The 27,377-nt window shown below is 40.6% G+C and overlaps 1 protein-coding gene across 13 annotated transcripts in view; it reads right to left on the bottom strand.

The window, feature by feature from the left end:
- PTPRM (protein tyrosine phosphatase receptor type M) overlaps nucleotides 1-27,377 on the bottom strand; it is a 490,453-nt gene that overhangs the window by 315,348 nt on the left and 147,728 nt on the right. For 12 of the 13 annotated variants that reach the window (XM_066992787.1, XM_066992783.1, XM_066992789.1 and 9 more), the window contains exons 3-5: nucleotides 20,781-21,046; nucleotides 8,404-8,482; nucleotides 5,232-5,347 (exon numbers count right to left, since the gene is read on the bottom strand). In XM_066992787.1, coding sequence (XP_066848888.1) covers nucleotides 5,232-5,347; nucleotides 8,404-8,482; nucleotides 20,781-21,046 — 461 coding nt within the window. Of the gene's footprint in view, nucleotides 1-5,231; nucleotides 5,348-8,403; nucleotides 8,483-11,973; nucleotides 12,010-20,780; nucleotides 21,047-27,377 lie in introns of those variants that run through there. The other variant, XM_066992794.1, reaches the window with a different exon arrangement.

A 27,377-nucleotide genomic window follows, 5' to 3' on the forward strand; every position in this document is an offset into this window, starting at 1 on the left:
TATTCTCTTTTAGCTGGTGGACACTGGTTCGTTCAGGTGAAGGGGAAGATAATCTTTCTTCAAGTTGGTGGATCTTTTCAGAAAGTTTCTCCAAAGCATTCTCTTTTAGCTGGTGGACACTGGTTCGTTCAGGTGAAGGGGAAGATAATCTTTCTTCAAGTTGGTGGATCTTTTCAGAAAGTTTCTCTAAAGCATTCTCTTTTAGCTGGTGGACACTGGTTCGTTCAGGTGGAGGGGAAGATAAATTCTCTTTAAGTTGGTGGACCTCTTCAGAGAGTTTCTCCACAGCTGAGACACAGGCCTTTAGGGAAGAGGAGAGATTTCCTTCGTACTGCCGGAGTATTTTAGTCACTTCATTCACTGTGGGATTCTCCTCCGTTTTCCAGGCTAGCATTGCCAATGAGCTGGCATATGATGATGGGGCACTCTGTACAAACTTCCGCCACATGGGTAGTGTACACCGGACTGCATCTGGATCTGCGGATGTTTGTGCGTCGTCTAGGTCCTTATAAATTACTTCCCGTACGGCCAATTCCCTCAGGTACTGAATTCCCTTCTCCATGGTGGTCCATTTGCTTGGTAAACATACAAGTTCTTCCTTGAAGAGATACCTTTCCTTCACAGCTGACAGGAGACGCCTCCAGAGGCTGCGAGATCGTGCTCCATCTCCAATTGCTTTGTCAATGCATGCGTCCCTAGCAAGGGATCCCAGCCGCCTGGCTTCCTTGCCCTCCAATTCCACATAATTGGCTCCCGTGTCCCAGCACCGGAGCAGCCAGGTGACAAGCTGCTCGCCTATACAGCGACCAAAATCTTTTCGCACATCTCGTAGCTCACGCTGGTATAGAGTCCGGGTAATTACTGTTGATTTTTCGACATCCTCATCCTCATCTTCAGTCTTCTGCACCTTTGATGGCCGGTGTAGAGTCCGGGTAGTTACTGTTGATTTTCCGACATCCTCATCCTCATCTTCAGTCTCCTGCACCTTTGATGGCTGGTATGGAGTCCGGGTAGTTACTGTTGATTTTTCGCCATCCTCATCCTCATCTTCAGTCTCCTGCACCTTTGATGGCCCAGCCTCGTCTTCACTACGCCCAGACTTAGCAGAAGACTGTCTGCGTTTTAAACGACCTGAGCCTCTATACCATTTTTTCACCTTGTCTACAGGGGCAACTTGCACTGCTACAGCTCGTTTCTCTGACCCAGCCACAGGGTCTGCCACAGGGGTTGGAATACCCTCTGCGGGGTCAACTTGCACTGCTACAGCTCGTTTCTCTGACCCAGACGCAGGGTCTGCCACAGGGGTTGGAATACCCTCTGCGGGGTCAACTTGCACTGCTACAGCTCGTTTCTCTGACCCAGCCACAGGAGTGGGAGCAGCTGCACGAGCTGGGGCAGCTGCACGAGCTGGAGCGGCTGCAGGGGCTGGAGCTGGAGCGGCTGCAGGAGCCGGAACGGCTGCAGGAGCTGGAGCTGGAGCGGCTGCAGGAGCTGGAGCTGGAGTGGCTGCAGGGGCTGGAGCGGCTGCAGGAGCTGGAGCGGCTGCAGGAGCTGGAGCTGGAGCGGCTGCAGGAGCTGGAGCGGCTGCAGGGGCTGGAGCTGGAGCGGCTGCAGGAGCTGGAGCGGCTGCAGGAGCTGGAGCTGGAGCGGCTGCAGGGGCTGGAGCTGGAGCGGCTGCAGGAGCCGGAACGGCTGCAGGAGCTGGAGCGGCTGCAGGAGCTGGAACTGGAACGGCTGCAGGAGCCGGAGCTGGAGTAGCTGCAGGAGCTGGAACTGGAGCGGCTGCAGGAGCTGGAGCTGGAGCGGCTGCAGGAGCTGGAGCTGGAGCGGCTGCAGGAGCTGGAGCTGGAGCGGCTGCAGGAGCTGCAGCTGGAGCGGCTGCAGGAGCTGGAGCTAGGTTGCTAGTAGCATCAATTGCAGCTCGATAGGCACAAGCCAGACCCCAGCACGCTACAGTGATTTGTGTCACTTTGGAACTGCCAGAGTCATGACACCTTTTTTTCAAGCATTCTGCCAGCTTTTTAGGATTTTGCAGTTGTTCAGGGGTGAATGTCCAAAACACTGGAGGTGACCACTGCTCTAGAAACCTGCCCATATCCTCCCACACTCCCTGCCACTCGCAACTATCCCGCCTCAAGACAGATCTCCGGATGAGATTCCTGAGTAGTTGTTTAACCCTCCACAAAATCTGAAGCGCATTCAGGAGACATAACAACAAGAGCAGGCTGGTCTGAGTATCCCAAGGATATTCAGCATCTCGGAGAACCACCGTAACTAGCTCGGGGGATAAGAGGGTGGTGGTGAAGGAGAAAGGGAGAGTGAACAGGTAGGGAAACATGTCTTCCCCTGTCCCCTTCACAGATTGGCTCCCTAACGAAAACAGGCAATAGGTGTAATTGCTAATAGTTTCCGAGATATGGGTTCCAAAGTATAGAGTCGATGTCAGTGCTGAGTACAAATACCAGGTTAAAGTCGTGACCAGATATTTCATCATTTCATAAGCCATTGCTACACCGCACAGTACCATAACAATCTTAAACCAGGGCCCGGAAAGGATAAACAGTGCAACAGGGAGCACATACAGAAAGTAACGCACCATAAAACTCAATTTGGAATACAGGTACAGCAGACTGGAGATTAAGGCAATCAACATCGTGACTAGCAACTATTAAGCAGGTCCAATACTTATACCAATTTTAGTTTAACACACTCTGGTCAGATTTGTCGATATCTCAACCCTTCGGGCCCCACGTTGGGCGCCAAAAAGACTGTTGTGGTTTAACCCGGCTGGCAGCTAAACACCACACAGCCGTTCGCTCACCCTCCCCCCTCCCTCTCTGGGATGGGGGAGAGAAACGGGAAAGTGAAGCCTGTGAGTTGAGATAAAGACAGTTTATTAAGACAGGAAAATAATAATAACAATAATAATAATAATAGTGATAATGGTAATAGTATTAACAATAATAATGTGTAAGAAAACAAGTGATGCACAATGCAATTGCTCACCACCCGCTGACCGATGCCCAGCCTATTCCCGAGCAGCCGGCCCCCCCACCCCGGCCAGCCACCCCTATATATTGTTTAGCATGACGTCAGATGGTATGGAATACCCCTTTGGCCAGTTTGGGTCAGCTGTCCTGGGTCTGTCCCCTCCCAGCTCCTGCTGCACCCCCAGCCTGCTCGCTGGCAGGACAGAGCAAGAAGCCGAAAAGTCCTTGGCCTGGTGTAAACACTGCTCTGCAACAATTAAAACATCAGCATGTTATCAGCGCTCTTCTCATCCTAATCCAAAACATAGCACCCTACCAGCTACTATGAGCTACTTAACTCTGTCCTAACTGGAACCAGGACACCCACACATGGAGCTGTCTGACCACTCTTAAAGCAGACATCTGTGGAAACTGGCAAACAAGTACAAAAACAAATCCAAGCGATCCAGGAGATCCTGTCAACTTTTAAACTGTTCTTATACAAGAGCACACCTGGAAGCCGCACACTCTTGGACTGATTACCAGAGGGAACTGCAGTTATATGGGCAGGCTAAAAAAACATTGGACACATAGGAAGATGAAATTCCTCAAAAAATAGTTGGCAGCAGTTTGTCACCACTTTTTTATCCTTCACATGGAGAAAAAAATCTGCTTGTAATCATGTATAAGCAAAGAATCACTTAACTAATTTCCGCAAAGATATTCTGGAATCAGTATTGCTGAAATTACACTGCCATGAAACCTATAGAAAAACCTATAGAATTGAATCAGGATTTCCCTATTATGAATTCTAATTTCAATTTGACAAAAGAGCATTATGCAAAAGTTCAAAGGCTCTAGAAAGGTTATCACTGACAATATAACAACCTATTATTTTCCCCATACGTGCTAAATTCTTTTCACGACTGGAAAGTCATGCTTTCACAAAATCTCAGTGGCTTAGGGAAGACAGGAGTCTAATTCTCCCACTTCAACAGTATAATACTGTCTTTAAATGGCTGGAGAGTTAGAGAAATGTCAGCCTTGTATCAGCACAGGTTGAAAATGCCCATACAAAGCCAATAAAAACAAAGGAGACTGCCATTGCATTTTGATCAGGCTCCTTCTGTATAGACTTAACAGTTCATCATTCATATACAGATAAATACATGTTTTTGCTTTTCAGGTGGTTTTATTTATTTGCATGCTAGGTTTCCTGTAACTGCCCACATGTAGTTTTCAGTATATAGAGAGAAATATAACTACCCAGCTTTTTAACCTGTCCCACATATTTGAATCGTTTCCAAAATGCTTGATGAAATTGTGTACCAAGTGCAAGGTGAAAGGCAAGCTATACTAAAAGCCTTAAATTGTTTAAATTACAAAAACAAAAATAGAGAATTTCATCTCACAGTCCCACCTGTTACTATTGCTTCCATTTCTCCTATCCCTCCCTCTCCACGTATCACAGATCCATCTGACTGATCTCCACAGGCAGGCTTTTATTTCCTTCTCAGAGACAACATCTCAGTTCTAGCATGTTTTTCACATATGGAAGGTAGAGGGATCTGGAGGTTGGTATATCCCTGATGCTAAATCGAAATACAGACTACTACAAGCAGCTTGCAATGGAGACCAGACAACTCTGACATGATAGCAGGAAGACAGCAGTAGAATTTGCATCCCGTTACTAAAAGAGATCAAGGAAGATGCATCTTTTTGATGCAAGGTTACACATACAGACAAGGAGTTGTGAGGCAGCCTTTAAATGAAGATCTGACACCTATTTAGAAGCTACATTAATGAATAAGTAAAAGTTACGGGCTCAATGACATTCTTTGGCTCTGTAAAGCAGAAAGTCAGATTTGACTGCCATACGGGTCTTCTCCAAACTTGAAAAGAAAGAATACAATTTTAGCTGAAAATACTAGCTTGAAAAGAGGTAGAGGCAAGCTAAGGGTATTATTACACGTGATATTGCAGTTAGCCAGAGAACATTAGGAGAAAACGATGTGGTCTTCCTTGTGGAGTTAGCATTTATTCTTGTTCTCCATAGATCATGAATAAAAACCAATCATGAAAACAAAACCAATATCATTTTCTACTACACACCTATAGCAGTTCACAGCAGTTCAAAGGCACTCTAAAATAAAGTATTGATCAAACAGACAGCTCTACCATTTTTCATGTTTTACAGTCCTTCCAGAGTGGAGAACTCCCCTCCCCCCCAGACCTCAGTGTATTAGGAAAGAAATAAATTACCTGTAACCAAAGTCTGTCACTTGAACTGAATTTCCCATTGGCAGTACACTGAAAAGTAGCAAATTGTCCTGCATTGACTTCCACACTCTGAAGACGCAAGAAATGGGGAGTTTTTGCTGTCGGAAGAAGAAAAGGAATTTATGCAACATGGAAATACTGGCTATGATTAATACATGGAACGTATTTAATGGCCCGACTTTAAAAGATTCAAATCACTGACTAGACATTATATTTTAGATTGTTTTAATTTTATTATTTTATTGTTTTATACCTGGGAAAGAGCAGAACAGAAGGGTGCTATTTAATTGTTCCTGCTGTGTGAATTACCTTAGCTCAGCATCTCTTTGGCAATAACAAACTGTATTAATACAGATGATATTGAAAACTAATTGATGTTTTGAACCAAAATCTATTAGATACTTACATTACTGACTAGACAAAACAGTAAGAAGTTGAGTGATGTTGTCAGGGAAACAGGTATTTCCTTTTAACCAGGTAGTATCTACAGAGGAGATGCTTTAGAATTGTAGTGTACCAAACAGCTAGAATGCCAACATAACACTTCTCATCAACCACAGCTATATTCTTTAAATACAATTATTTTCAACAACACTGCAGAAAGCCAAAATACAATGCATTCTCCATGCCAATGCTTACTTTTCATTTAGAAAGAGAAAACACTCCCAGTGAAAATGAAAGCAATACAGCTGCAAATAACCTAACAAATGAAACCGATATTCAAACAAGAACCATGTCTACTGAAGGAGGAAAGACAGCATGTGTATTTTTGTTTTACTGGAAAGAGTCAACAACATGACACAGAAAAGATAGAAATTTGACACAGAAACTCACCCTTGAAAAGGCATTACTGCCCAGCCATTCAAATCCTACTGCAGACAAGGAGAATTTTTGCACTGTCTATACTAGCAGATAAGCTAGGCACGGAACATTGCTTTCAGTCATGGAAATGTTAGTACTAGCAATAAACTAAGAAACCAAACACACGCTTTCTAGCAGAGCATTGCAACTGTTTAAAGTGTTGATGACATTTTCTTAGAAGAGCTTATCACTGGGACAAATTACAGTTTTTCAGGAGTATATAAACAACCAGCTACCAGAATTCCAGAAAACACATTATTTAATATCCAGCATAAGGCAGTATAAGAAGCAGGAGATGGAATAAAATCGCCCAAGTTAATATTTAACTAAAGGAGGAAATGTTTTCATAACAACTGCTCTTTTAGCAAATTTATTAGACATGGTGCTTTTCTTTTTTTTAAGCACTTCCCAATGGAATTAGGACTGACAGACTTTAGGCCAAAGTCATCCTCTTCTTTGCCTACCAGACTATTACAGTCTGACTATCCAGTAAAATTCTCCATCAAGTTCCCTATTTCTCAGTCACTTTTTCTATTTCTTTTTCTTTCCCATCTGCTTTTACCCCACTTATCTTTAACTCAGTCCTCCTGAACTCTGGAAGAATGCCTTTCTGAATTATGCGGTATGGTGTAAGTAGAAAGGGTCTTTAGTTTTTTTTTAAAAAAGCAAACACACACATTGATGTAAAACCTCCAACCAACCAATCACCACAACACATGCGTTTTGTGTCTACATGCAGGCTTGCTTACTACTTGGTCTTTGCCCATGCTACCCTGACAACTCCCTAGTATGTATTTTTCCCATTGCAATTTTTGTTTAAAAAGTTAATCATTCCAAAAAGTATTTTTCTGGCAATATACAGGAAGAATAATCATTACAAGTCTTGCAAGGTTTTATCTACAAGATAGTTTAATTCCAATTCTTACACTTTTTTCAATTTTCTTGTAGAAAATGTAACTAGCTTGATGTCTTAATGGTTGGAAAAGATCTTGGAGGTCTTTCCCAACCTAAGTGATTCTATGATTCTAGGAAAGAACTGTTTCTTAAAGCTTCTGTATTGTATCATTGTCGAATTAGAACTCTACAAACTATGGGGTATAACTCGGTCTCCCCATCAGTGAGAGCTACTTGCAGGTTTACAGAACAAATGCACAGATCAAACTTCTCAAAATCTGCGTAAGAAAAATTACTATGCTGATAAAGTGATGCTTTAGACTTACCCTAGCCAAACCAAAGATATAAATTCAAACTGCAAAAGCACAAATACTGCCTAACAACATGAGAGCCTGCTGTGTTTATTAGAACTAAGTGATTCAGAAATAACAGCTGCTGAGTCTGCATAACTGTCTCCATGTTTCGAGAAATGTCTGTGTCTTCTTGCCACTAACACTAAAACAATTTTTATAAGGTGCTCTAATATTAACTGATAAATCACTTTTTATTTTAAATTGCAGCTTTTACTTATAAACCACAAAGAATGCATACAGTTACAATATATCATAAAAAGAGGGTGAACAATTACACAGAATTTGGTGCCTTTTTCCCCACTTGGTTGTTTGGCAGTAAGACTACAACCTACAACTTAATGTATGACCTTAGTAAGTCTTATTTAACCGATAGCAATTATATGAAATAATTTTCTCTAAGTAGTCTGTTAAAAGATACCTGTATTATTATATTAAAGCTTTAATTCACAAGGTTTTATTTTTATATCAGTTTTAAAAGAACTTAGGATAGTTAAGTGTTACACATCCTTAATAAGGGGGAAATTAAACATATTTGAAAAATAAGGAATGCAAAAAATGCAGAAATTTAGCTATTATCCTGAAGTATACCTGGAAATGTATCCTAAATCTTATTTAGTAAAGCTACAGCCATGAGCCATCTGAGTTTTCTTCCTTTTACGCTTTGGAAAAGTAGTCACATACATTCAATTCAGCTCTTGCATTCTTCATCCCCCTCATTAATGCCTCAGCTTATAGCTATTGAATTTTTGATGCTGACAGAAAGCTGTTCTACAAATCTTCATGATTCTTGTTCTGAAGGAGTCATTAGATGACCCAGGTAGGGTCTGGGGTTCATGCCTAGTGTTCTACACAAGTCGCATATAGGGTATGTTTTCTCAGCCAGTGTGGTGTTCAAATGCTAGCAACATTATGTACATACTCAGCTTATTTTTACAGTAGTGACATTGTTTTCTGACAATTTCAGTATCATTTGCTCAACATTTATGGAAGCGCAGTAGCACATTCGGTTTAGAGGGATGACTTTAAAATAGTATGTAGGTACTTACTACAAGGATGTCCTAAAACTTTCACTTCATCAATAGCCACATATCCAGGGTGACCTGAAGTTACCACTTCAAAAACAACCTGAGAAGTGAGAAGAGAATTTCAGTTAGCAGTTTTGTAAAAGAGGAAATATAAAAATACTTTGTTATGGAAAAATACACCAACTCTTTCAACATGTTGAGAACTCCTTGAAAAAGAAGCACAATCAGAAAAGCTTCAAAATGTGTTGTTGTTATTAAAAAGGGCCAGGACATAAATCACATTTTTGTGTTTATTCCGTTTTTGGAGATTTACCAGTGTGGTCATATATAGCTCACAAGAGAAATAACTACGCTCTCTTCCCCCTTATATTTGGTTTGCTAAAATAGTTATCTAAAAATCGTCTTAAGCATTAAAATTCATATTTTATTTTTAATTCTTTCACTTGTGGAACACAGTCCTATTTTTATTTAATAAATGATAATTCTGCAGTATACAGAGCTTTATACAGTATCAGACATAAGCATACCTATTTTCATGAATGTATTTTCCACGCTCTTAATCTTCCACCAAATGCAGTGAATTAAGTTAAGCAGATCCATATGCCACAGTTTGTTTAATGGCTATAAATAGGTCACAAAATAAATGGACTGTTCTTGTCATTTGAATTAAGCACACTCAAAAGTAAACCTCTCCAAACTTTGGCAGCCTTAGCTTTAACAGCCCAAGAATGTTTATGTGGAATAGAAGAAAACACGCCAGTAACATTTGCAGGTACATTTCCAAAGCAATGGACAAGAAATTCATGCTCAAATCCAGGTTGTGATTTATTATCCTTTTTTAAAAATACTTTCCTTTTGCTTGGAAAGTTAACCCTCATTTCCTCTTTTAACTAGTCTTATGAAGCACACTGAGGACAGTAAAGTTTTGAAACTACTTTTCACGTATATATTACATTTGACCTTGGAATAAATGTAGAAGGACACTGTGAACCATAATCTTTACTGCACTTATTTCAGCAGAAGGTGATACATAATGCAAGCAAGGACAACATACAGCCCCATAATATTATATCATGGTTTCCTGCTGCTGGTAGAACCCTGATCCTGATTTTACAACAAACCTTGAGGTAAGCTAATTCTTTTATCATCTCTTGCCTCTGCTTTCTCCAGTCTTTCTTGTTGCCTCATCAGTGGACACCAGTCCTCCTCTTTTCTCCCAAATATCACAAGATTCTTCCTAAACTCTGTCTGTCTGTCTGTTTTTCTTTCTTAAACTCATCCACCACACAGTTTTTGCAGAAACAAGTTCTGCATGACAGATTGCTCAGTCACAAACCCCTGCCTGTGGCCTTCTAAATGCTTGAAGGCACTCTGATGGCACTTAAAAGTTGATAACTGCCAATCCAGAGGAACAGAGTGGACAGGCTATGTACTTGGCTCCTTGTGTGCAGTAGAGTACCCATAGCAAGACCATTCAAAATTTCAAAGTATCTCTTTCCTACAGAGAACACTTTTCTGGTGGAACCAGCCTGAGGAACTACCTCAGAAAGCAGAAATAAGAGAACATACTTCTTGAAGAATAACTTCAATTTAAAGACCTGGAAGAGCCTATGAAATGATAGTCATTATTACCCTCATCTTAGCAGGCTTGAAATAAAAATACAGAAAGACTGGTGACTTGCACAAAGTAACCTCGAGTTTCAATGACAGCACAAGACTGAAGAAAATGGTTATGCTGGTGCCTTTGGAGGAAGGAGGAGAATGCTACATTTCTTGAGGAGCTACCAAGACTACTCAAAACAGAATAGGTCTGAAAGACTCTAGGGCATGAAAATTACTGCATAGTGCTGGGAAACTGCAGTTACTTCCAGGGATGTTACAACACAGCAGTGAAGAACAGGGAGTAGACAGCCAGGTCTCAGAAATAGTGGAAAAGTGCCAGGGGAAATATGCTGCCACTAAGAACGTCACTGAGCACACTCAATCCAAGGGGGGAGGCAAAGACCAGCCTACAAAAACCCAGAGGGCTCGGGACAGGTGTGTAAAAATCTTCTTGTTTCTCTCCTGCATTCCCTGGTTGCTTTGAGTTTCCTCTGTGAAGAAGAAAAAAAAAAGAAAAAAGGGAGAAGGAGAAGGAGGAGAAGGAGGAGGAGAAAGAGGGGAAGAAAAAGTAGAAGTAGAACAAGAAGAACAAGAAGAAAAAACTAAGCTAACTGCCTAATTTTTAATGAAATAGAACATTTGTTTGTTTGTTTTTGTTTTATCTCATTTGGGAAACTGACTACAAGGAGGTCTTCACAAAGCCACCTGAAAAGTCTACTTGGAACTATAATCCTATCACTGCAGAGGACAGGAGTTTTTTCAGGCTCTTCATTTTCAGATATGCTAAATTGTACAAAAGTACAGGAGGTATTTGCACATACATACCTTTGAAGCAGTCAGCCAAATCTTAAGTTTTCTGCTAAAAATATTACTGTCAGATAATGGGGATTTAATAAATTTTTTACAAAGCTAATTAAAAGGGCCTTTTACAAAGAATTATCTGGCTTCCAACAAAACCAAATACCTAAGTAGAAGATCTCAAAATAATTTCTGCAATTCATAATTGGGGAGCTTAGCTACAGGTTCTCTGATAAGTTTTAAGTACTTCATTATTGCAATATAATCACAGAAAAAGCTTGTAGATCCTGAACACAAACCAGTTCATTTGGTTCACTGTCAGAAACAACAACCTCAAAATAACTAAGTCTTGTGACTTAATACTTATGACAACATTGAATGACTCAATGAGTGATCTAAAATATTCTGCTTTATCTCTAGACGATATACCAAAAATGTCATTACCACAAATAAGCCAGGCAATGTATGAAGGAACTGTCAACTGGACATAATATTAAATTACAATTATTGTCACAAAAGAGGGCAAGTTCCAAGGAAAAGTAATATAGGTTGAAATATTGTCAAGTTAATCAGGCTTCTTTTATGAGCAATATCCAAGCTGATATCAATCTACCTGACCATAAGTTTGGGTCTTTTCTGACAGAAAACATGCTTTTTTTTTAGCAAATGGAAAGAGACACTATAGCCAGCAATGACATACCATAGCCAAAAAGACATCACTGACATGCCTTTTTCTTCATGTATTCAAGAATGCGACGCATACCACAAGTAATATAATTTCCCATCTGTTCACAGGCTGTAAAATACTATCACCTTCTGTATCCAAATCCACTATTCTGTTTTATTTAAATTAATAAATTAAGATTATGGACTAAAAAATCTGCTTACATGAGCACGTTCCCCTTTTACAGTGAAAAAAGTAATATGATGCTACAGATGGCATGGTTCTGAAAACCCCAGTGAGGGTACTGCTTGCTGTAGGGGAGTGCTCAGGACTGGACCTAGAAGCACTCCTGGTAACTCATTTTTCCACTGAAAAGCTGTCGGGGCCGTCAGGACTATTCACAAATCCAGATCAGTTTTGCTAATAATTTCCCTAGAAATAAAACCCAGCAACTTATTTCATGTCCAGATTTCTCTAACATATCATATTTTAAAAGTCACTCGTTTAGCAAAATTTTGCCTTTTTACCCCAGACACCAAACTCTGCATTTCCTCCCAGCTTCTGCAACACCTGCGGACAATATTACAGACTGGTCAAAATAAAGGCGACATCCCAGCAGGCTGGGCAGCCCTTTGATTCTTCAGCCTCATTATTCCGTCATCTTATCAGGCAGGAAACAACTGGTTAAAACATCGAATCCGTCTGTTCAGGAAAAACCTGGGCCGAGTGCTGGCCTGGGAGCTATTTTACACCCAGGCCTGCCTCCTGGGCCTGCCAAACAGGAAGCAGGGACACGGCCTAACATGGCGCGTCCCTGCTCCACTGAAGGGCAAAATTAGCTTCTCGTTCCTGCCGCTTCCCCCTTCTATGTATGAACAAAGGAAAGGGGCTGCTCACCAACGTGAACGCTTGCTCCTGAAAATGTGCGACTCGCGATAACTTGCCCGCTCCCCAGAACAATAGGAATAAATAGTTTTTGTTAGCACACAACATCGCTTCATAAATTCCTGCCTTTGTTGTTGCAAAATCACAATGCTTTTAGTCAAAAGGTGGATTGTACCTAATGTAAACACTCCCTACTTCACAGGACTTAAAATAGTGCTTTGTGAAAACAAGGAAGAAAAAGGACTGTTGGGAAAGCTCCATAACGTCAGGCTCCTTTTCTGCTCCCCGGGAACCGGGCCGAGACGTGCTTGCTGCCTTCTCCTCGCTGCCTGCTCTGCTGTACCCCCACAGTGTGCTTTTGCTTGGTTATACTGGACACCAGCGATTACAAAGGTGCTGGGAAGTGGCGATGTCTTGTGGCCCTGAGGGTTGAGCAACTTCTCTCTCCCCTTTTGGACCTGTCCTAGGACTGCCCCCTTTGTTACTGGGGCTACGGCTGCCTCTTCAAAGCCACCTCAATGGAGATTTCTGACCTGGTCCTTCACAGACCATGCACAAACCTCTCAGAGCTTATTTACTTGGGCTCTCAGCAGCGTTGCCACACCTACAACGTGGTTAGGCCTCACTGGTTAGGAATTTATTGTATGCCATTTGTGCCCCCATCTATCACTCCTACACAACTACCATTCAGCACTCAAAAGAGCACTTCAGCATATTAAACAACATTTAGGTGGTTGCTGCCAACCTGAGACTCCACAGAAACCTCTTAAGGGTGAACAGCAATAAAAACTGAGCTTGTAATATTCAGGCTTATTACATCTCGCTCTTCTTGTTTGTTTTTAAATCAGTTGTGGTTGAACATTTCTCTACTGAAGGCACTGAAGTTTTCTTGGTTTAGGAACCAGGGATGGGAAAAAATACCAGGTCCTTGTTTATATGACAAAAAAGCATGTCTGCTTACTCTTGGACCTGTTTACATTGCTTTGTTTTTTTAAATTTAGATATGTGGTCTGCCGTGACGCATCCTTCTCAAAATACCTACTCCTAAATCACACAACTCAGTGAAGAAGAGCTATTTAAGATTTGTGACCAGTAGTGGCTCAAAAGGCAATATGCATTTCAAAGTTTGAGTTCAAAGCACAGTTCAAGGACCGTAGGCGTGCAGTTTAATGCAGCGCATGCAACACATGAGAACGTGAGCGTGACCTTCACTGCGCAAGAAGCTTCATTCTTTGTCCTAGCTGGTGACTGAAGTACGTTGCATGAACAGAACTCCAAGTACAGCCTGTATAAAGCAAGGTCTGAAAGAAATGAAAGTTTAAGTCCAGATTTGAAAGGCAGGTCGGATCTACTGCTTCTTATTCCCTAAACTCCTAATTTACAGGGGAAAGTGTCAGACTGGTAAAGGGTAAATCTCATCTTAGTGTGAAGTGATATCATATAACTTCTTTGTGTCCTTACTGAAAAAGAATTCAGGAATTACTACCTGGCACTTATTTCATTTTCTAATTTCAGCTTCAGAGGAAATTATGTTTAGAGAAGGTGTAGCAGCATATAGAGTAGCGTACTCCACTGGAAATTATTTTTAATCATTTCAGTTCCAATTCTGGATTTTAAAACTGCAGTGTTTGTTGTTTTATTTAATCAAGATTTTTTTCAGCTCAGTGCTGCCATGACTGACTCCCAGCAAATTACAAAACAAGTAATTCAAAATATAGAAAGTGATAGGGGGATAGTGGGTAACTTGCTATGGTGCTGTGCCCCATAGCCTGCTTGCAGGGTTAGGAGCTGGAAACACAAGTCTCTCACCAAACTCAACTCTGCAGTGGCATTTCACATATTATAAAGATATAAAACTGTAAATGCTTGAAAAATGTAAAATATATTTCAAACACTACAAATTGGTCTGAGAATCATTAAGTAACCAGAAAGGGAAAAAAGAAGAATAGAGAGAGGAGAAAAAACAACTCTGAAATCAACATTTTTCTTCTCCCACTACAGGATTCAAACAAGGAAAAAAATCAAAACATTAAAGGGAACAAAACTAAAAATCTCCCACCCTCTCCTCATTAGAGGAGTAACCTTTTCAGCACTAACTTTTATCAAAACCCATCAATTTTAGGGCCTTTCAACCTACTGAGACTGGACGCCAAGAACCTAAAAACAATCTCACTACTTACAGACATCTACATAGCATTTAATCCTCTTTTTCTGTGTACATCTTAATTCTGTTCCAGTATGGAGGAGGTTGACAGAGAAGCCTTACTGTTTGCAGGCCACCTAAAATGGCATGATGAACTCCTTCCCTAACACAAAGACTAGCTCCTCTAGAAAAATCTTAGCTACTATGAAACAAATAGCTCAGAGACCAGGAGCCACAGCAGAAAAGAACAAGCTGTGCTGATTATCTTTGACCCTCAAAAGGTGCTTGGCAGCTTGAACCTGTGTTACTGCAACTATACTGTAATCAGGAGCTGGACTGCAGCGTAGACATACCCTAAAGTTAAAGGCAGATAGATGTTAAGCAGTAGCACTTAGAAGACCATTAATTAAGGAATTAATGTATCTTAATCAGCAGAATACTTCACAATTTAAGTTTAAATATGCAGTAATTAGACTACAATTAGTGTTGTTACATGCAGGTTATCACTGTGATTTATATACATAGTACAGCTTTCATATGGGGTGAAACCTACACAAATAATTACATAGTAAAAAGAAAAGTGTACACTAAGAGAAATTAATGTCTTTGTTCAGAGACTGTACTTCTAAAGAGTCAATTCTAAATGGAAACCCAATGTGAAAGGTATTAGCAAACTTGGATAACTGGTGTTACAATAATAAAACACTACTAATTATTAAATCTTTTGAATGCTTTGCATATATGTGTTAATAATATGTGGTTTAAACAAATAAATCTTTAGAAGTTGGATTAAAATTCACTCCACACTACATAATCTAATTTCTATCAGCTACCATTAGTGGGAGTTATTTTGCCTACGTTCTTCATGAATCAACAGCAAAATAGACTAACACCATTGTGTTTTTAAGCATCCTGGGTTGCATAAATATTACAACTCTGGAATGTTACCATACAATTTGTCTCTAGTACATTTTGGTTTCATTTGCAGCTAGACACCTTGTAGGTGTCCTATTAATGGACTGGAACTATACAGTATTCACAAATATGCAGATGCCTATGTGAATACGCAATTTAAAACACAGCAAAGCAAATCAGAAGACTACAGTGTTTTCTCTCTTCATCTACTAAAGCAGAGCCTTTTCCTGAACACTACTTCTAGGAAACTACTAGCCTTCATACATGAGAAGTTAAAAAGGCTGCTATCTTTCCTTATTCTCAGCAGACTGTTCTTAGTTTTGTGCAATAAGGTCAGCCAGCCGCAGATAATCCCTGGGAGAAAGTTTTGTAGCTTTTGGATTTTATGTAAAAAACACATGGTTTTGTGACAAAAGAGCTCAGAATTTTGGAATCAAAAGAGTAAGAGCTTAGGAAACAGAACCAGTGCTAGACACATATCAGATAGGCCCTTTGCTTCCTCCCACCACACATTAAGCGATCTGAGCTCCCACCTAACTTGGACATGTTCTCACAATGCTCACATACATCCTTTCTCCTCCTCCCGCTCTTCTCCCAGGTGATGCAGCTAACTTCCCACCTCCCCCCAAAACAGACTCCACGATGAAGAAAGAGCATGGAAACAGATAAAAGGAGTTCAGAAGAGCAAGTGCCAGATTCTGCACCTGGGATGGGGCAACCCTGGCTTTATGTACAGACTGGGGGACAAGATGTTGGAGAGTGGCCCCACAGAAAGGGATCTGGGGGGTTTTATTGACAGCAAGCTGAACACAAGCCAGCAGTGTGCCCTGGCAGCCAGGAGGGCCAACCATGTCCTGGGATGCATCAGGCACAGCACGGCCAGCCGGTCGAGGGAAGGGATTGTCCCGCTCTGCTCTGTGCTGGTGCGGCCTCACCTCGAGTGCTGTGTGCAGTTTCGGGTGACGCAGTATAAGAAGGACATAAAACTGTTAGAGAGTGTCCAAAGGAGGACTACAAAGATGGTGAAGGGTCTGGAGGACAAGACGTATGAGGAGCAGCTGAGGTCCCTTGGTTTGCTCAGCCCCGAGCAGAGCAGGCTGAGGGGAGGCCTCATGGCGGCCTGCAGCTCCCTCACGAGGGGAGCGGAGGGGCAGGCGCTGAGCTCTGCTCTCTGGGGACAGCGACAGGACCCGAGGGAACGGCATGGGGCTGGGACAGGGGAGGGTCAGGCTGGGGGTTAGGGAAAGGTTCTGCACCCAGAGGGTGGTCGGGCACTGGGACAGGCTCCCCAGGGCAGGGGTCACAGCACCGAGCCTGCTGCAGTACAAGAAGTGTTTGGACAATGCTCTCAGACACCGGGTCTGTTTTTTGGGTGGCCCTGTGTGGAGGCAAGAGTTGGACTCAATGGTCCTCGTGGGTCCCTTCCAGCTCGGGATATTCTGTGATTATATGATTCTATGAGAAACAATGAGAAATTGCAAGTGTCACCAGGTGAGTGAGGAAATTGCATTAGAGATTTCTGAGAGAACAGAAGCAACCAAAATAGAGGTGACTGACCACAAGCTATGAAATTGAGAGCTTCCTCAAGAATAAATTATCTTATCTACATAAAAACCAGTGAAGCTATACTATTTTATACTAATTCCTTGGGCCTCCACAGATATTGCTATAGCATAAGACATTTTGGCACATCAGCTAAATTGCAGTATGTTAGCAGGTATAATTTCAGACCATATGCAGCAAATGCAAAGAAAATGAGTTACTATATCCCTCAGCGAACAAAGTACAGATTGTGTCAAAATATCTATATTTTCAGAAGCTAAGAAAGTACATGGAGTCCATTACTGACAGACTCAGGTGTCTATTACGTATCAGCTAATGCATGGTAATTTCTCAAACCGCAGTACCTGATCCAAGCGTATAAGGGTTCACCTGTGAATAAGGGTGAACGTACACAGTTCAGATCTCAAGGGGGGAATTGGATTAGTAAGGTTATCTTTCTATTTCAATGTTCAAATATCCATATTCCTCAGATATCAGTTAGATGTATCATGTTGTTAGAAATCTGACACAGATTATTATTATTATTACCAACAACAGATTTAAAACTCTTTGGGCTTGCTGTATTTTTTATCAAAATTTTAATTTAGCTTAAAATTTACTAGTGAAAGTATAGGCTTCTTCTCTTAAAATTCCCTTGTCCACATTATCATTTTGGTTCAGAGCTTTAGCGAGACTTTGAAGCATATTCTTTATTTTCACTGACTGTTCACAGAGCAGTTTGGCTGCATCCAAACCGGACTCTTTTCAGAAGAAATTACATTGGAATTTCCTCTACTAACTCAGTACAAACCCAGGTGGGGACATTATAGAATAACAGAATCATACGTTGGAATCATCATTTAGATTGGAAAAGATCTCTAAGACCATCTAGTCCAACTTTAACACTGCCAAGTCCAGCATTAAACCATGTCACTAAGCTCTATGTCTAACATGTTTTTTGAAGACCTCCAGGGATGGTGACTCAATTACTTCCCTGGGCAGGCTGTTCCAATATTTCACAACCCTTTCAGTGAAAAATTTCCCTAATATCCAACTTAAACCTCACCGGCGCAACTTCAGGCCATTTCCTCTTGTCTTATCACTTGATGCTTGTGAGAAGAGCCTGTACCCCACGTTTCTGTAGCCTCCTTCAAGGTAACTATAGGAACAATAAGGAACAATAAGGTCTCCCCTAAGCCTTCTTTTCTCCAGACTAAACAACCCCAGCTACCTCATCCGCTCCTCATAAGACTCGTTCTCTAGACCCTTTACCAGCTTCGTTGCCCTTCTTTGGACATGCTCCAGCACCTCAATGTCCTTCTTGTAGTGAAGGGCCCAAAACTGAACACAGTACTCGAGGTTCAGCCTCACCAGAGCAGAATACAGAGGGACAATCGCTTCCCTGGTCCTGCTGGCCACACTATTTCTGATACAAGCCAGGATGCTGTGGGCCTTCTTGGCCACCTAGGCACACTGCTGGCTTATTCAACGAGCTATCAACCAATACCCCCGGGTCCCTTTCCGCCAGGCAGCTTTCCAGCCACTCTCCCCCCAACCTGTAGCATTGCACAGGGTTGTTGTGACCCAACTGAAGCACCCAGTACTTATGATCCAGACCAAGGCAAAAGCGACACAGTCGCATGTTCACTCAGCACCTGCAAAATATACACGCACCGTCTAACTCTCCTGAACCACACAGAAAGCTCACAAATCCCCCCAGGAGATGCCATGTTACCAAGCACCCAGTTATATCCCATGTCAGCCACGAAATTGTCTGTGGGATGCTCTGCTCTTCTATTGTCCACCGAGGCTAACAACACAGACCACTCCTCATTTCATTCAAGACAGAAAGGCTCTTTGACACCACTGGAGGACATTCTCAACACTGGCATCAGAATCGTAATATAGGGCCCACAACCTTGCTGAAAGGTGCCCTTTCAGCTTGTGAGAGGTAAAGTTGTGGCTAAACCAAGCTTGGACTCTGTGGTCGGGATATGGCCTCATGCTCCAGAGAGGCAATTAGTACACAGTTTCTCCCACAACGCCGAGGAGAACCTGTGCTTTGTTCTTCTGGAAAAGGTGCCAGTATCCCTCCATCGAGTCTACGTCCAGTTACGGAGGATCAACACCATGAGTCCTTCCAGTGAAGTTTGCTGAACTGTCCATAAACTTACCCTGGATCCCCTTCAAGAACCCCTTGATGAACTGTAGTGATTCCTAGACACCTTGGGCAGAAACCCGCACTGGGTGTGAACACGTACCCTGTCAGTACTCCCTACACAACCCAGGAACACACTAATAGACGCAAGAAGAAATGACGATTCCCAGATCTCTGTCACCGCTACAGTGCACCTGCCCAGTTTGAAGCTGGTTAGCCAGCAACCAGTATGAATCATGGATTGCAAGGACAGTGAGCAGTCACACTCTTAAACAAAGGAAAGTGGGACTTTGTTCAGGGATCCTGAATTTTTACACAAGAATGGCAAAGTTGTGGTGCAATCCGACAGGAGATCAACTCAACAGCGTGCTTTTTTGGGTCTTTTTTGCACCCACTGCCAGGTATCCCATGTTCCAAGGACACAATGGTCAATTGTGGGTGAAGCAATCACAGGGGAAAGGACGCCAGAAAGTAATTCAGCTTGTGTGTTGTTTTATTCCTTTGAGAAAAAAAACGGTTCAAAAGGAAGAGCTTCAGTTCCCTTGAGACATATTCACAAATCAGCTGCTGCAGACAGAAAAGAAAGTCCACTATTACCCCACAGAGTATCTTCCATTGGACACTGCCAAACTCATTCTGAAAATATGGATGGGGCAGCAAACACCTGGTCACTCATGCCACATGGGATCAGAAGTGGGACTCTACCACATGTGATACTGGTGGTCGGGGCATCGATGTAGGAATTAAGATGCTGTCACCCTCTGCATAACACACACACAGAAAGCACCGTGGAAGGACAACATTGCACTTCCTAGGGAGGTCTGCAGCTAAAGAACCCCTATCTTTGAGATAGCTTTCCTCCAGAAAGCTTCAAAGCATAGGTATAGGGACAAATTTTAGCCCATGGGACCAAACTAAATCCAAACCAAGCTTTCCACATTGCAAGTGAAGATGACAGAGCCTGAACAACAACTTAGGTCTGCTCCTATTACAGCAAATCACTTGCTCATGTAGGCAAAGACTGTATTTTCATGGGAAGGAGAAAAATTGTTGAACTACTGTACAACAGTAAATAACTCTATAATCTTTAAACTTTCCTACAGAGAAGCAGCACTCTAAGGAACTGGCAAGTGAAATTCTCACTAAATCTTTAGGACGTAATCAGAAACACATTCCTACGATAGTAACTGTTCTATTTACGATTAGCATTGGACAGAACAAATGGATATTGCATTCAAACTGAAGACTCAAACTGAGGATTCAAAGGACTCTGCTGATTCTAAAGCAACAAGTATTGCCCATCTAAATCAAACTTGAAGACTCTACTGCAGTAAAATCTATCGACATTCAATTCCAGCATCCCTATGAAATGAAAGAATGAGTGAATTTATTATAGAGAAACCAAGGTGATTGACTGGAATCAATGGCAAAATTTCTGAATTGTTTCAATCTGATTATTTCATCTGCGTTTAAAGTGTGTGTGTGCATACATCTCATACACTTCTATAAATATATGTAAACATATAAACACACCCATATTCATGTAAAAACATTTAGCATCATCTGCAAAAATGTAATTAAGATAAAGATCAACAAAACGCACTGAAACATATTTTGATTTAAAGTCAAAATGGTAATTAAGAGCAGGTGCCTACTATGAGGAACAAAAATTCACAAAAAATAGAGCATACCTGATAAAAATGGGGCCAGAAAGTGCTAATTGCCAGTTCTGCTCTGTTCCAAGTGCCAGCAGTAGATGTGTTCCAGACTGGGTTACCAATAGGACCATCGTTAACTTTCACATATACATTCAAAATGCCAGGGCTAGATCCACTCTTGCTTGCAACATAATAGTGGAAATCAATACAATGTGTGTCATTTTCTTTTAGATGGGGCAGCAGGAGGTGAGCTTTCTGTCCTGCAAATCTCCCAGATGTATTCACCAACATGAAAGAACCTGCAAAACAAAGTCACTGTTTCAGTTTCTTCATTATTTTAATTTCTTCTTCCTATTACAACAATTCACAATTAAAGCATCATTAAACAAATGATCATTTTGCCTTGCTTCTGCTAATATAATAGTAATTTGTATTTAATCTCAAATTACTTTTGCGAATCTCAAGATAATTTTCCAAAGCTAGTAAATATTAGAATCCTTATTTTACATATGGAAAAAGAAAGGAAAATAAAACAACAACCCCCCCTGCGGTGATCTTCACTGCACTGAATCTACAGATGTTAGGAGAAAATCAATTGCAGGTGGCAACTATCTGAGCATTTCCCCATGCTGAGTCCCAGTGAAATCAGGGACAATTTTATGTGCATAGATGCTGGGATGCAGTAGCTAATAGAGATGTGGCCTAAAATGTTCTTAGCCACACTCCAGCTTACCACCAGCTACTTCCTTTACAAACGAAGTGTGGACACTTAATTATCCCTTGGTCTCAAGAGCTGAGAACAGAAGGAAGAACAGAAAATACCCAGCAAATTGTTAAGTTGTATAAAAAAAAAAAAAAAAGGTGGGCAGGGGGGGGTGGGGCTGGAGGGAATATTGCAGTAGGATCCTAACTTCAAAACCAACGAGAAATGTAAAGGTATAAACAAAGGCATACATAAAGTAACACTTGAACAACCCTCACAAGAGCATCCAGTCAACTTATGCTCTACTTTTTAGTGCCTATTAATGCATTTTATTGAAGTGTACCTTCAAAATAATCAACTTACAGAACAGATGTGCAATTTTAAATCTGAATGACTACACAGTCATTTCATTAGAATAATTAGAATAATACAAAGTGATTTTCAAGACATTCATATCACTGTGATGAAAAAACCCAAAGCCAAAGGAAAGAATTCTACTAATACGTATACTGAGATACCATAGAAGGAAATAAAATTAAACGTAATGTCTACTTTCAAACGAGGACTTCTCAATGCAACACAATGAAACATAGAAATAAAAAGGTATGTTAAACCCTGCATTTTTCATAAAAGTCCAAAGAAAATGGATATGTTATAGATGCATGCTAAAAATCCATAACTACATGCTTTTATAAAAATGCAAGCACACACATTTCTCAAGCAGTTACCAGAAAACAACCTTTTTTCTTTTTCAATTTGATGTGCAATGATACCCTGGAATTTGAATAGGATGCAAACTCTTAAGTCATTTCTGGAAATGGAATGTAAGTATCGAGAACTTCCATCCAGACTGCACCTTTATCTTAAGTAGGTTTAATTATTCAATAATACAGTTTTGCAGCTACTCTAAATTATTTATCAAGTATAACTTCTCATTAATTTTCAATCCAGACAAAATAATTGAGTTTCTAAAGTTGACAAAAACTTAAATGAAATGTGATACAAAGGAATCTGAATGTTTTACTACCTAAAAGGCAAAATAACATACTGGGACAATTCCTTATGCATTAGTAATGTAAGCCAAAGTCACTGAACATGCTTCTCCAATTAAAATCTCATACTACATTTAAAATTAATTTCAATTTTTCGGGTTCCTAATACTGGCTTTTCATATGCCCCTAAGTTGTTTTGTTTTGTTTTGTTTTGTTTTGTTTTGTTTGTTTGTTTGTTTGTTTAATTTTCAATTTAGCAGAAAGAAAGAAAGGAATATTCTTCAAGTGCTTTTCTATGCAAGGATTGGTTTCTACAGGCATCTGATTACAGTGTCCTTGAATCTCCAGTGCGTACGTCTATAGCTTGTTATTCCTTGCTGTGTTTCAGTAGTCTAAAATGAAGGAGGGCCCCAATCAGGAGAAAAAAAGAGCCCCCACCCCCACCCCCCAAGCACTGCAGATGCAGCAGCCAGGAGGTGGTATCCTTGCTCCTGACCTAGTGGCACGAGGACAGTAAGGAATGCTATTTATTATTTCTGCTGGCTTCACACACATGCTCTCCCTGTTTCAGCCTGTCACAACAGCACACCATTTTCATGCAGCATGCTCTATGTGTTTTTGACTTCTAACACAAACATCTTCAAATGTTTCAGTCCAGGAAGCATGAAATTAACTGCTGCAAAGACACAACAAGAAGACTCCTGTCCTCAGTTTCATGTGTACAGAGAAGACTAACCAAGTTAGCAGTACTCAGTCTTTCCACTCCTTTCTTTAGTAGGATGGTTCCTAAGCTGTGCATGGTCTTGGGATGGTCAAAGTACAAAATCTCCCTGTGCTGGTATTTTAGATCCTGTTGCTCAATAATTAACTAGGATGCTGAAGGGTGAAGAATGAATAGGCAGCCAGCTAGAACAAGAATTATTCCTGTTACATTACCAGTAACACATTTCTCCATAACACAACAAAAGGTTTAAAATAAAGCCCACTAAAGTATATCTGGGTATAAAGAGAAAGCACATAAATTTTACGTTTAGCCACGTGGATCTTTGCTTGAAGCACGCAGGAAATAAACCAATATTCCTTCCATCATTTAGGACGTACCCTGCTGTTCAATTAGTTCATTTCAACTTAAAATACAAAACCTTTGAAACAGTTATCATTTGCTATCAAGACAACAGTTACAGTGTTTGTGAGTTCATTAAAAACTATCTGGCCAGCTTTTTCTATCTTAACACTAAGAATGCTGTGGAGAAAAGTACATCTGTTCTTAGCCACCTTGAGATTTCAAACAAGCATCTACCTGATAACCCAACCAATTTTGTACCTGCTTGAGAGAAGTATCTTGTTAAGAACTATTTAGCTTCTATCATCCTGAATAATGCAGTATGGACTGCACAGCTGAACCATGTGACAAATTATCAGGAGCTTAAGAGAAGGAATATGGTCAGCCTATTTTGAATATATCTGTAACTCCCCTGTTGAAAGTGAAAAAGTACGAAAGAATGTCACCGTAAACGGTACAAATCTTACTTTCCCCTTTGTAAGAACACAGAATCTTTTAAGAGAACTAAATTAAGCTGCAGTGTATCTTTCAGATACGCTGTTTTAGTTTTTCTGCTAGGAAGTATCTGGCAAGCTCTTCCTACTTCATGAGGCAAGGAGTAGGAGACAGTGACGTAAATGCATCCTTTTAATTGTTTAACTGAACTACGGGCTGAATCTCAGGAAATGAGACACACAAAAGTGCCCCTAAACTCCACCAGGCAGCTCTTTTGGGACAGTCTAATCCCAGTCGCAAAGGCCTCACCAACCAACACTTCCAGAAGCTGAAGTTTCTTTTGTTCCAGCACATCTGCAACAGCACGTTCACTCACATTCAGTCATCTGGGGTATTCAGTCATCTAGCACGAGTTGATTAAGTAAACTGTGATAAGCGTGCTGTTTCAAACATAGCAACTTCTATTCTAAGCCTAAACAAAGCCTCTAGACAGCACTTAAGGTAATGTCGCCGATGAAACCAGGCATGTTAGAAGGTGAATACAGGAACACCTGAGCGTCAGAAAGATCCTGGCTTCAGAACAGAGAGCAACAGAAGAGACTTCTTGTATCAGGTGTGGGCATGGCAAGTGTGAACCAGAAAGAAACCCCCAAACGCCTGTACTTTAAGCTACCTGAAATCAGCCCACTTAATGCACAGCCATTTCAAGCTAGCGAAGGAAGAAAAACTTTGGAATTGCGTGCTTTGCTCGAAGTACAAGAATGTGCTGGCTGCCTAGGATAGCCAGCACAGCTCTTGTGAAGATAAATGCTTAGGTCTCCTTCTCCAGAAGGCCAGCTGGATGTGAAGCACGGGCACAAGAAGCCCCAGGTACACCCAACCTGCAGCTCATGGGCAAATCTAAACGTCAGAGGAAAGCTACCAATGTTCTGCGAGTGTGACTAAAGTTAATCCGAAAAAAAACAAGGGTAATAAATGTCATGGAAGCCCCCAGTTGGCTCCTTAACCCTTTATTAGCCCTTACCCTTGAAAGGCGGCCATCTCACAAAGGAATTCTATCTGTTTTGTTTGGCAGTACCCATCTTTCCCTTCATGGGAACTCTGATAAAGATCAAATTTCAGAGGTAAAAATACCATGAAATAATCAGGTGTAAGTGCAAGCAAATTCTGTAAAATCGAGGCAAAAATCTTGATGCGCAATGCATTAGAATTTAGACCTTAGTTTCTACACCTACTTTTAACTTTGGATCTCTCCACAAGAAAGAAAAACAAACTAATATGCATTAAAAAGAAAAGGCATAATCATTGGACAGAAACTATTACATGCATTTTACTTGAAACCATACATTGTCTGCAAAGGAAAGAAAAAAATGAATTGAATCCATTAAAATCTTTCTTACAATATTTTTTTTTTCAGATCAACTTTTCTTCAATGTTAAGTCATGTAGAAATTTTCTCTTACAATTTTTACTGTTGTCATCTGTTAAACTGATTGCTAAAATAATACTATACCAGATGGTTATATAAATCTAAAACATGTGGATAAACTCCATATGCAAATACCTAAACACCTAATTTTGACTGAAAAAAAAAAAAAAAGGAGTTCACAGCCCTGAAAGGAAAAAAACTCACGACATACTTTCTTTGCTAGAGAGCGTTAGCAGAGAGTATATTGGTTCTCCAGCGTTGTTTATTCCACGTTTGGGCACCTGACAAACACACTGCAAAAAATAAACTCAAGTATTCACTGGTGTATCAACTAGGCAACAGTTACCTGTAAGGGAATGGGAGCTAGAGTAAGATTTCAATAAGAAAACACTCAAAATTATAATCAACGCAGTACTCCTAAGAAGAGATAGTAAATGCACATACTACCATAAGTATATTCCTTTTAAACTGAATTATTTCCCTAGATAAACTTTCATGTTTAAACACATGGATGATGATAGTTTCCTTAGTCAAAAAGTTTAAAAGGGATATACCTGGGTGTAGTGCTTAGCGCTACGTTTAGGTACTAAATGCAGATTAATAGTTCAACTAAATGCAGATTAATAGTTCAAAACGACACACTGAAATCAAACACAAATAAAACCTAGGTAGCTGATGGTCCTCAGCATCCATTAAATTCAGGCTTCTTTAATCCACATGTATTAAAAGCCACAGAGTTGCTAAGTCATCCATATTTCATCATTTTACCTAGAGGGTTTAAATCTACAAACTGGTGGATTTGCTACGGTTACTGTCATTGTTTACAGTTCCCCCCTGCACAATGTTCCAGCAGTAATTCAGCAAATATTTGGTACACTGAAATATTAATTTGAAGATACAACACTTGAGAAAGACAATGCAAACTAGTGTTGGTCCAGAGTAAACAGGCAATTGGATGTCCCAGTAATTCTCATTAACGTCAATGGAAATTTTCTGTGAGGCAAGCATGGAGGAAAATGAAAATCCTACAATATTTATTCCAGCAGTTACCCAGCATTAAATAGTATCGTGAAAGATCTTATTAGGGTTTTGTACACAAAAAGATGCCCAAAAGATAGAGTGATACAAGAACAGCAAAAAAAATCCCAGTACGTGTTTAAAAAAAAAATAAAAATCTGACAACTGGAAAAGCAATATACACTTCTACAAAAATGATGGAAATGGCACAAGAGAGATTTCCCAGTCACTTCTGCAAGTTTTTACTGTGTCACATCACCTTGTTAAGAGACACTTTGTATACTTGGAATGTCAAATCCGATGAAATTGAATGCAATATCGTTTTTCATGCATGAAGAAAAAGTGACTACTGAGCAAAGAAAGTTACTTTGTTGATTTTTTCTCAAGTCCTATACATGGTTGAGCACAAATGATTAGTTTTCCTTCCAGACTGTAACAGACATAACCTACCCAGGAACTGCGATTTCACTGATACAATAATAAATAGAAGAAAAATACTACTGGAGTTTGACTTATGTAAGCATCAATGTTTGATGATTTTGGCTCTCAATATTTGAAAAATGTGCTAAATGAAGCAAAGCAGAAATTCTGATTTTAATCATGGATATTCTGTGTATTACCTTATTAACAAAACAACCTTCAGGTACAGAAATGTTTCTCTGTAAGGCTGAAAGGTATCGAAAAGCCCCATTATCAAAAATGCTCTGATTACGTAGTTACAAAGGGTATTCTTCATTAACTAAACAGCATTCCCTAAATGCCAGCCAGCCCTAGAGCTGTCACTCGCTGCAGGTGGCTACCACCATGGTATCATTTCTACCACGACTACTGTCAGTGCCCAAGACTGGACATGACTGCCTAAGACACTGGAACTGCTGTGCATTCGCAGATGAATTGCAAGGCTCAAGCATAACGGGTCCCACTTTCAGATAGAGCAGTCAATATATCTGTTCTTTTATTCATTATGTTTTTTGTATATATACATGGATGGA

This window comes from Anser cygnoides, chromosome 2, assembly GCF_040182565.1.
Source record: "Anser cygnoides isolate HZ-2024a breed goose chromosome 2, Taihu_goose_T2T_genome, whole genome shotgun sequence".
Classification (NCBI taxonomy): Eukaryota; Metazoa; Chordata; class Aves; order Anseriformes; family Anatidae; genus Anser; species Anser cygnoides.